This window comes from Anneissia japonica, unplaced genomic scaffold (genome assembly GCF_011630105.1).
Source record: "Anneissia japonica isolate Jap-2015-1 unplaced genomic scaffold, ASM1163010v1 scaffold2692_len624387_cov171, whole genome shotgun sequence".
Lineage (NCBI taxonomy): Eukaryota > Metazoa > Echinodermata > Crinoidea > Comatulida > Comatulidae > Anneissia > Anneissia japonica.
In genome coordinates, this window is record NW_022742695.1 from 505,031 (window position 1) to 516,804 (window position 11,774).

At 33.3% G+C, this 11,774-nt stretch overlaps 1 protein-coding gene across 1 annotated transcript in view; it reads left to right on the forward strand.

Annotated features, from left to right (window-relative positions):
• LOC117119232 overlaps positions 1 to 4,960 on the forward strand; it is an 18,046-nt gene extending 13,086 nt beyond the window's left edge. Inside the window, exons 11-15 of the mRNA XM_033264040.1 lie at positions 184 to 321; positions 687 to 866; positions 2,968 to 3,154; positions 3,578 to 3,825; positions 4,059 to 4,960. Coding sequence (XP_033119931.1) covers positions 184 to 321; positions 687 to 866; positions 2,968 to 3,154; positions 3,578 to 3,825; positions 4,059 to 4,294 — 989 coding nt within the window. The 3' untranslated portion in view covers positions 4,295 to 4,960. The remainder of the gene's footprint in view (positions 1 to 183; positions 322 to 686; positions 867 to 2,967; positions 3,155 to 3,577; positions 3,826 to 4,058) is intronic.
• The last annotated feature ends 6,814 nt before the right edge of the window (positions 4,961 to 11,774 follow it).

Here is an 11,774-nt window from a genome sequence, read left to right on the forward strand (position 1 = left end):
TTTAAGCCTATATTGTATAAAATATTATATAGGCTTATTTGTAGTGGGGCACTTTGCAACAATTATTATTATTATTACTATGATTATTATTATTATTATTATTATTATTATTATTATTATTATTATTATAATTATGCAGATATTGTATTATTAATTTCTAGCTAATCAAATAATTGAATGCTTCAGGTTCTCTGAATGTTCCTAACGGTGAAGTGTTGTCGGTAACTGTGCGAGGTATTGATGTCAGAAGTTCATTATCCCTGGCCAAGGCCCCTGCTCTTATTGGTACTGGTATTGTATCTGATTCCAGCAATCTTACAGGTATCCATATTATTTTACAAAAATTCAAGTATGCATTATATTTCTATGGATAGCTTTGTAGGCCTACGGATTAACGGTTTGGAACTGCAGTTGATTTGATTTGATTTGATTTATTTGCATCTCATATAAAAAACAGTACAATAATTAAAACAATACACAATATAAAAAGCATAAATTCAGTTTACTAAAAGCGACTAATTAACGTTATCAATATTAAATTATAACATTATATTCAATAGCTATGATGGTAGCAACAATAAATATAATTTTATTATTTTAAATTATTATATTTATTGTTATTGTTGTTGTTTTACAATTTATTAAATAGTAAATTAAATTTATACAATCAATCATTGACTTTCTAGGTTATGAGCGTTTGCCGTTGGAAAGTTTTGGTATGGCTGAAATTTCAGTCGTCGTGAAATCAAGTGGTGAAGACGTCCCCTTACTCGGTCATATTAATATAGAACTACCGTTAAACGCAATTCAAAATTCACCAGCAGAAGGAGAGACCGTTGGTGCATTTTTCTATGATCCAGAAAAGGGTAAGAAACAATGGCAAAGAACCTTAACAACTGACCAACCAACACAAGCTATCTAATAGATTGGATCCATGCAATACGCACAAAAATTTTAAGCGCATAGGCGCCGTATAATTTTGCGCGATATAAAACGTTTTTAACTTTTAGGCCTAAAATATTGCTTTAGAATTTTGTGGGAAATCTAGCAGCAATATCTAAAGCCGGGCATTCACTGCGTCATACGACGGTCGCGCGACCGTCGACCGACATATCCAACTCTGCTCCCTGTTAGCGCTAGGCGACGCGACGTCGTCGTCTGCTGATTGTCGGTTGTAGTCTGAACAGATCGTCGTTGAAAGCGATCTTTTGGCCCGGCGTCGTCGCGATCTTTTGGTCCGGCGCAATGAGTGCCCGGCTTAAGAAGTTGGCATACAGACATGAATATAGTGGCGAAATACTACTTTCCTATCGAAGTTCAGTAGCAACTTGTACCTTAAATTCAATACTTTCGGAGTTAATTTGCACCCTCTCTATCATGAGCAGTTAAAATAATGAAAATCCATCAGTTTGACCTTTTACCATTTACGATCGGTAACACAACGTTATCTACTGTATTTTGTTCTATTAATGCAGGAAACGGTCCTTCCTCAATAGTTATTCTATTTATTTATTATTAAATGAATACATTATGAGTTAATATAAAGCAAACTTGCTCCATTCTTGAACTGGCCAAAGAAACTACAAATCTCATATTGAACCATTGGTAATCAAACGATACTGAAGTAGTACTACTACTATTGAAATGTTTTTAAAAATCATAATAGAAAATAAATTTCAAAACTTCACAAACTCATTCACAAAACGTAACTATTATTGTTTGTCTAATGCGCATGCCCACTAGCGAGGGCAGTAGACACTCATCTCTCTTGTACAGTGAGCTGTACTGTAAAGGTAAATCCGGTTTGAAGAATGATGGGACACCATCATTAATTCATTAATAAGCTAATGAAACAGTCTTTCGAAAGTAAGTCAAGAAATATGATACTATGCCTAAACCTGCCACTGAATGAACTAAAAACAATCAACAATCTCACAGAAAGCGTAGATGGGTTATAAATTTCCTAAGCTGTATGTATGCTTGATAATACTGACCCCTATTATTAACTCATGCAGTACTCTAATACAACCCATCCTAAAAACTAAACAAACGAAATAGTCAATCAAACATTTTACAATAATAGGAGTCGCCATAGCGAAAGGTTTTGGAAGAATGCTGTCTCTTATACACATCTAGATGTGTATAAGAGACAGGTAGACAGACGCTCTTGATGGGAGCCTATTTTAAAAAATGTTTTTACTTCAAAAAAGTATTATCATCTTTAAATGCAGTTTGTGTTTTAGAATAACTAGCTGGTCATATAATTCATACCTATTTATATATCATCATTTTCATCGACCATGACACTTAGTATTTTTAACTGATTTCATTATTTATCTACACATAGGGATTACTGATTAGACGCATTTGCTGTCTAATTCATTTTAATCCCATATAGATGGGTTCTGAATAGTTAGATCTTATACTCTACTTTTTTATAACTTGTTTTGCAAATCCTCCGACCGCCAAAAATGATATTCTCATGGAATTTCTAAGAATAGCCACGTGTTTTTTTAGTGGCTCCATGAGAGTAACAATATGTTGTTTCATGCGTGCTGTGCTGTGCTCTGCTGCGATTTATTTTCAAATATAAACTTTTTTTATAGGCCTTGGCCATTTTTGCTTGTTTTTAATTCCAGAGAACAGTGAATTGCTATATTTATTTTATGTATTTTTCCTTAAATCTGTGGAGAAATTGTGTACGGCAACTTCATTTGCTTTTGTTTATCCTGTCTCTGATTTTTGGTATTGTTATTTCTGTTTGTTTTGTATTTGTTGGACGAAATAAATTAAACGAAACATTAAAAACAAAAGATGGTAAACCTGGACCCCTTTGAAAAGAATTTAGTTGTAAAACATTTCTTTAAAAGCATTTTCAAAACCAAAGTGCCATGTCCGGGCATATAGATTTTATGATAGATTAAATATATATTGTTTTAATTACCGATACATTTTTCAAATGTATAGGCGTGTGGTACAAAGATGGTGATGGTATCGTTACCACAAATCGCTATGGTGATAAAGTTTGGTCGTACAATGCGACGCACTTGACTTGGTGGAACGCTGATCAAGTGATAGAGAATTCGAACTGCGTCACTGTCACCGCCTGCTACGATCCAGATTGTTACAACCCAGCAGGTGGCACAATGATCACGTAAGGGTCACAGTTCAAATAAGTTGCTTCTTCTACTTTTCTGTGTTTTTATCCTTGAAAGTTTTTACTTGTGACAACTTCCAGAATTAATAAATAAATAAAAATGAAATAAGTTGTTTCAACGCCCTTTAAATTAATTATGATTTATTTATAGTAATAATAATGATGATGATAATAATAATGATTAATATAATAATGATGATGATGATGATAATAATAATAATAATAATAATAATAATGAAAATAATAATAATAATAATAATAATAATAATAATAATAATAATAATAATAATAATAATAATAATAATAATAACAATAATAATAATAATAATAATATAGGCCTAATATTAGCGATGATGGTGGAAGTGGTAGTGATAATTATATCAGAGTGTATTTCTGTCAATTACTCTTTATATCTTGCAGTCTCTCAGGAAATGATTTTACATATACCGCAACCAAAATGACAGATGAGAATGGCCAGACATGTTTCAACTTTAAACAAGGTGGGAAAGTTGAGCTTACAGCCACTTGTTCTGGTAGCCAAGAGTTTGTAGTCGGGTCCGGGTCGTATTCGACCTGCCCTGCTAATCTTGGCGGCAGTGGCATCTTTTCCAACATCATTGAAAGCTCTGAGGGTACTTTCTGCCAAGGTGTCAAGTTCATACTTCAAGGTAAGCCATGAATATAATCGTAACAAACAAACGTAGCTCTATCTGCGTGTTTAGAACATCGAATGCATTGAGTTCGTGCTCTAGTATTCCCTCTGAAAGTTTCCAGTCCTTCGACCTTCTCCTTCCTCACAATACAAAATACAGAAAACTGACGACGAATAGACAAATGAATACCAAACAAGCACTAATTGTAAATATGCTGTGATCTATATTGCTTTCTTATTATATTTTAGGCACTTCACATGACTGCTCTGATCCAGGCCCGATAGATAATGGAATCCGTGTTGGTAACGACTTTAGCTACGGTAGCAATGTCTCCTTTTTCTGCGATAGTAACTATTATCTAGGTGCAGGTAGCGCTCGTCGAGTGTGTCATTCATGTGGAGAATGGAGTGGTAGCCAACCTAACTGCTTTGAGGACGACTATGCATCAAGTGGAGTCAGCGAATCTCAACCATTCTTTCCTTAATTTTTCCATAGCAGGACACCGCCTATTCTTTCAATGTTGCCGTTATTTAAATGTTTGTCTGTTTGAACATATTGAGGGCGATGTTGAGTAGTGTTATTGTCAATACAGTTACATTAACTAAAACCCCTCCAAAAAATAATAATTTGAGACAAGTTTTTGTTTTCATCTTTTCATCAGTTTATTGTAGTTAAGTAATGCTGTTTAATGATATTCTGCAATCGTCAGACCAAATTTGAAAGGCTAACCAGTTAAAAACTGTAACGTTAGAGATTGGTGTTTAAACGCTTTAAATTCGAACTAAATAACGTTGCTAACGTTGCTGTACGCTGTGTTAGCGAAAGGTTTTGGAAGAATGTATACGACTGACAATGTTCCAGAGGTAAATACATGTATACACTTGGCCTACCTATAGAATTTCGTATTCATGTGTTCTACAATAATGAATGAATTTTGAAGGTTGGTAGTGCTCCTCGTACAATGAGAAGATCGTATGAAAGAGTCAAAGAACTGTGTCAGTAATTTAAAGTATTACTTAGACCCTAATTTTGTAAACAACAAAAGTTTAAAATATTTAAAGTAAGCCTGCAATTATTGTTGTCATGCCATTTTTATTATGAACAGGGTGATTTTTGCTAATAATAAAATATTCGTTGTTTTTTTACAGTAGTTAATGTAACATGTTTCATTTTTTGTTTTAAAAGATTAAATTTATATGTATAAACTTTACAACATTGGTGTGAAACAATTTAAATATCTGAAGCATCCATTGCGGTTCTCCGAGATCCCAACAACAGGGAAGGAAACAGGGGTGGCGCCAGGATTTTCCCGACGGGGGGGGGGGTAGTGTAATAAGTTTTGGGTCTAAATGTAATAAAGGTCCACGACGAGGGGGCCGATGCCCCAAAAAAGGAGTCAGATTTCCCCGACGAAAGCGATGTGGGCGTGGTCGAGCTTAGATTAAAATGTTTCGACGAATTGTGCTTATTCTCCCCGAAGGTGGGGCCAGCACTGCCCGACGGGGGAGGGGGGGGGGTTGGCCGGTGGCGCCACCCTTGGAAGGAAACATCACACTGCTTCCTCGTATGTCCCCTTCGACCATAGGATCTCAAATGCCACTCGTGTTTTTCTCCCTTAAAAGAAAAGTACTGACCACTCACTGCATAGTCTAATAGTATAAATAATGATGTCCTATGCTTCATTTATGCAATGATTCTGACTTGTTATAACCAGAGCATAGGTCACCGTTGTGGCATGGATTTCGTCCCCATCACACAGTCAATGAGTTCGGCCCTCTCACACCCAAGCAACAACATAGGTTAATCCAATAAACTATATAATATAATAAAAATATTAAAACCTACGATCACCTAGATGATGGTTAGTTTAACACAGATATCGCATTTAGGCCTAGATGCAAGATTTGAAATTATGCATACACTGAGGAGTTGGATATGTGCTAATAATATCAACGTTTTCCCTTTTGTTTGTAAATAGGCCTAAAATTTTAAGGTTATGGTTTGAGTTAGTCCAACTAGCCTTGGTGACTCTATGTGATCTTTGGCACGTCCAAGCTGTGAACACCTCATGTATGAGATATGTCACCGGTTCTACTGAATAAGTTTGAATAAAATCTGCCCAATCGTTTGCCACTAGTAGCTTTTTAAAATGTAGCCAAAAAGAAAGAAAAATAACACCTAATTGTCTCACAAGGTACAGTTATATTTAAAAAACCCTCGAAGACACCAAGAGAGCAGTTTTAGACTGTGTTCGGTCAAGCCAGTTACACATAGAGGATTCAAATGATTGCACTTGCTGAAAATAAAGAAATCTTCGAGACATGCGATAGAATGGACTTTTCTGAACTAAATATAATCAAAATCATTTTTTACTTACAGTGGTGCAGCGATATGAAATTTGTTCGAGGACAAACTTCAAAATGTCAAGTTTCTTAAAGATTTAGAAAGTAATTGTAATGATGTATTCTTAAATTTATTTGTTAAAATGCTTGTTTCTGCTTGTTTAGTTATTCCTTGATGAAGGTGTGCAACAATGGACAAACTGAATATACTAAAATCTCCAGTAAGTCAACGGACAGAGCCGGGTGAATGGCAACTTCAATACCCAAATAATGGTCTAACGACAGATTTCTTTATATGTAGAGATTTAAAGTTTCCTTTGTAGTTGTTTTCGTTGCTGAAGTTGATGTTGTTGCTATTACTGTTGTAGATGTTTCTGCTGCTGCTGTTATGTTATGACAATCACTTTGCAGTACAGTACACCAAGAGTGGTGATGTCTGTTATAAACAACAATTAATCCACAAAATGGTGAGTTTCCTAAGCAAGGGGACAGCTAGAATGAATCACATGAATGTATCAAATTATGCTTGAAAGAGTATTCAGACATTATACACGTATTTTGGTCTCCTTAGTACAGGTAAAATTCCGTTCAATCAAAGATACTTTTGGTCTTTAGCAGATTTGGTCTGTAATTAGAAAAAAACATTTCCTTGTCAGAAGGGTACAGTACTGTATGTGTTTACCCCAGAGGTATATATGACTTCAATTAAAGGAATCTAAATTTGAGAACTGTTAAATTAATAGAAACAAGAATTTTGAGATTTTGAGTCACTCGAACACAACATTGATTTTCTCCGACACAAAAAAAAAAAAACCAAAACAAAAAGAAACAATTGACACGTTGATTGCTTTTCTTCTTTAATGACACCAGGTAAGCGGTTATTTTAGTACAGAACAAAATGCTAGATTTAAGGAGATTAGTTTACCATTAGATTTAAAGAAATATATATTCACAAACTAATATCTTTAAAAAAAACTATTATTATAAAAACATTATGATTAAATCTGGCCCATTCTTCTTTTATTATAATTATTACACTTCCTTCTTGTCCTTATGTCACGATTAGCGTGAGCCATTTTTTATTTCTTTTGCCAATTTGCAATAGATATAAAAAAGGGAATCTTTCTTTTATTGAGTATTAATGTAGGAAATTAATTTTCAGCGATCCAAACAATTGTACGGATCTTTCGAATTCTAATCACAACCACCAAGAGATCAAGTATCAAGTAAGTATTTGGTACATAAATAAATAAGAAAATCATAATCACAAAGTGGTTACTATAAAATTATTGTAATTATTATAACACTGCTGCTTGATTATATCATCTCATTTAAAGTGCTCTTTTACAGCTTATTTTGAGGAATTGAAATTTGAATGGGGTTTTCAACATGATACCGCATCGCATCTAAGACGTGGTAATTTCTTGTTGTTAGGCCATTTTGTGCTCTGAGCATTATGTTTATATATTATTAATAACTATTCTTATTACTAATATTATATTATATATTAATACAATTATTAATATGATTAGTAATAAAATTTATCTTCCAAATTCAATTAAACCAAGTAATAAACGGAGAGGCAAGGCAAGCGATTGAGTACATGAAAGAAGTCGTCTTTCTGTCAGCCACTGATTGAGAGATCAGCTGTTAAAATAATAACAAAAATAATAATGAAAATCAGCATTTAAAAATGATTTGCATATAAGATCTGGGCTTTTTGTAGAGGTACTTTGCACCTGTTTGCTCTGCTAATTTTGAAGTGACATACACATTATTAGTTTGAGCAAAGACATTAATTTATTTTCAAAATATGTAAATGACCCTTATTTTTATAGTAAATAGTGATGAAAAAACCTGTTTATTAAAAGTATGTATAACCTGATTAAATTTTATTTTCTTTGATCTCGTAACATTTTGTACCCACGTTTTATAATTAGTCGACTTTGTTTTCCCCAATTTCACCAACTCGTCTGGCATCTAAGACAAAACAATAACAGAATACAGTGTTATGTCTGACATTGCTTTCAATTATATCTATCGTGTTTTATTTTTCATGAATATAATGACTTATTATAATTTAAGTCCAAACCTTTGACATATAACGTAGATTGTGGTTACATTTTTTTTAATTAATTTCTTTTGGAAAATAAATCACAAAATAATTAAATATGGGAGGATCACCTAAATGTTATAGAAAACACAACAGTAGAGAGGAAGAAAAACTTTACATAAAAAGAACATGCTCAATGATTATTCCTCAACGCCGTAAAATAATACATGCAAAACACAATTACCATGTACAATAATAGTACACATTTGGTAAGCTTCTCGATGACAAAGATCAGTAATTGAAAAGCAATAGGCCTAGACACTACGATATTACTGTTAGGCTAAGCGTTTTCATACTGTCATAACTATTGTCATCGTCATTAGTACTATCATCGCTACCGGTAATAGTTATTAAAATTAGCCCTATTACTCACTTGAAGAAATTCCACGGCGAACTCGATCAACTGAAAGACATAGAATTTAATAAAAGAATACTATTTAATCATATTTCATTCATAATTATTATTATTATTATAAATTATGTGCGCTGATTTGCGAGATATATTATATAACCTATTTAAATAGGCCTATTTATAACATAACTTTAAAGTTATTTTTGTAACCAACAACGTTAACAACTGTTCATAACGTTTTGTGTTTGCTTGGTTAGCAGCAAAATCGTAGTGGTGGGGGTATCATTGTAGCGGTATATTTATCTTGATCAGATATAATGATAATGGACCTTCGGGAGTGCCAATCAATTGAACACCTGAAAAATCATATCAGGCCCAGGAATACGTTCACGAGTGTCCTACAAATACACGTGTTATCTCATAAACTCAAGCCTTTATGCATATTAAATTACCACTTTGGTAATAATTACATTATATACATTAATACATACTATAATTAAACAATGTAAAATAATAAGTGTGTCGACTTACACTCAGTTTCTCTCTCCACAATTTTGGCTGTTCAAAAAAATAAAAATGACAATTATTTTTAGTTTACTATGATTTCAACAATATTGTTGTCTATCGTGACGTTCTCACTGTAACTCGAAATATTATTTTTCCTATTCCCAACCGTGCACTAATGTTTCATTAGTGCACGGTTTGTTTGATTTTTTTTCGGTTCGTGTGCAAAAGGCCAATTCAACTTGCATGTATCGCCATATCGCGTACCGAGATATATTCTAGGCTGTTGTTTTTTACACCTAGCAGTACGACGTAGGCCTGTGGAAAGAGAGGGTAGGTCTAGACACTCAACCAATCAGCAATAGTTTGTTGACAAGTGGTAGTTGAACAAATAACATTCGTATTACAAGGTACTGTACATTAGAAGCCGAAGTAAGTAACTTTAAATTCATTATTATGTATAAAAAACTAATGCATTTCTTGAATCAATAAACTAAAGAAACTGATTAGGCCTATTTAATATGAATATTTCAGGCTTATCTAGATCTGTTTCGAAGAAACAAAAAAGCAGCGCAGTAGGCCGAAACCAGGCCCTATATCAATGTGTAAGCCTGGATGAATCATCACACGATTTTACCTGTCTGCACCGACTTAAATGTTATTATTGTATTCTCTCAAATGCTTGAAGAAATTTGTATTTCTTTGACGAATGTATATAAAAATCTCATAAAAGTAATTCAAACACAATAAAATATTTATTCATCGTACAAAAGTATCTTGTAAATTTGAAATTATTAAATAAAGGACTTAGTTTTTAGTTAAAAGTCCTTTATTACAGCGAATCAGTAATTTTTAGGTGACTATTGTTTAGTTAATTATTCTTCACTGGTCTGCATACTAAGGACTTTAAGCAGATACATTTTCTTGACTTTGTTCACGATTATATGACAGTTAAGCATTCTGGAAGCCTTGTAAAAGTGTAACTAAAGACATTCCTAAGCTCACCAAGTTGGGCTTGGTGATTGGTAAATGATTGAGTTTTGTACTTTTGACAATTTGGGGGTTGTTTTTGTAGAAGGTATTATATTGATTTGGTTTGCTGTTGAAAGAGAGGCTATCTCAGCCAGATATCTAATTTAGTTCAGTCACAACATTTACGTTTTATACACATATTAAAAACTACCGAAAGGTCCACTGATTAATCTCAGATAAGAAAGTATAATACATACTCCAAGTATTGAAATACACGCCATCGTGTTGGGATTCAATATTTCGACATTAATTATGTCATCATCAGGATGAGTTTTGTACTTTTGACAATTTGGGGGTTGTTTTTGTAGAAGGTATTATATTGATTTGGTTTGCTGGTGAATCTCTTGGCACCTATGATTAATGCCTTGTCCAGACTATCAAGTTATATTTGAAAAAAAACCCCAAAAAACATGTGAAATGCCTAAATATATTCATAACATCACATCATGACCATATATACGTCAAGACCATATTATGAGCATACATCAATTTCTTTTGTCAAATAAGTGATAGTTTGGACAGACGTGTCGTAGTCAATGTTCATGCAATGACAAATGCGACGCAAATTTACTGAATGTACACTTTCAGATTTAGTGATTATTTATTTATTTTTTTTTTCTCGTAAAGATCCATTAGATTTACCAATTAATGGGATACGCATAGAGGTTATGGCTAATATACCTTCTTTTAAAGTCTGACATTATTACTAATATTACTACAGAACACGTCTGATATCAGTTTTATTATTGAATGTATCGTGCACCATCAGTTCGCGTTAGTTGTTGCAAGTCCAATGTTTTCGCAGACAAAGCAAAGTTGAAAAATCGATTTCGTTTGCAAATATCCTATTTACAATAACTAAGACAAAATTACCGTAATGATGAATGTTTCCCTTGTTGATACGTGATGGTTTATCTGTGGAGAAAATTGAATAAGAATACCATGATAAATATACTATATTACGATCCTCTAGGTTAGTCTTTGATGTGCATCGATAATAACAGAGATCATGACAAAGGCTACAGGAGCAGTCGAATAATTCGTTTGAATAATAAATCTTAGTAAAAAGGTCAAAATTTTGTCGTATTTGAGTATGTATTATATTACTGTTATACAGTATTATAATATACCGGTAATATAATATAATATAATATAATATAATATAATATAATATAATATAATAGTATTATGTTGTACTATATATATATATATAAGATGTGTATAAGAGACAGGCCCAGGCATGCCTCTTGGGGATTTGTGACCTCAGTCTCAATTGAAGGACCTGTGTTAGGCCCTACAATGTGTTCCTTTTTTTATAAGCAGGAGGGGGATAAATAGGGTTCTCATTATGGTAATGACACAGTCAAAGGCTTTAGTAACTGGCTCAGTATTAAATTCCCTGGGAAGAAACCCAAAATATGTAAAATTGTCCCAGCCACAAATTGACTGTATGTTGACCTGTCAGTCGTGGATAGTACAAAAGGATATGGTATTTGCGGAATGCATTCCACCTGGTTATTCATTTTTTTAATTTCCTGAGTAAAAACGACAAGTATAGAGGTATCGTTTCCCGGTTATATCAGCGCCAAAGCCTCACTTGGCGACTGTAACGATGACTTCC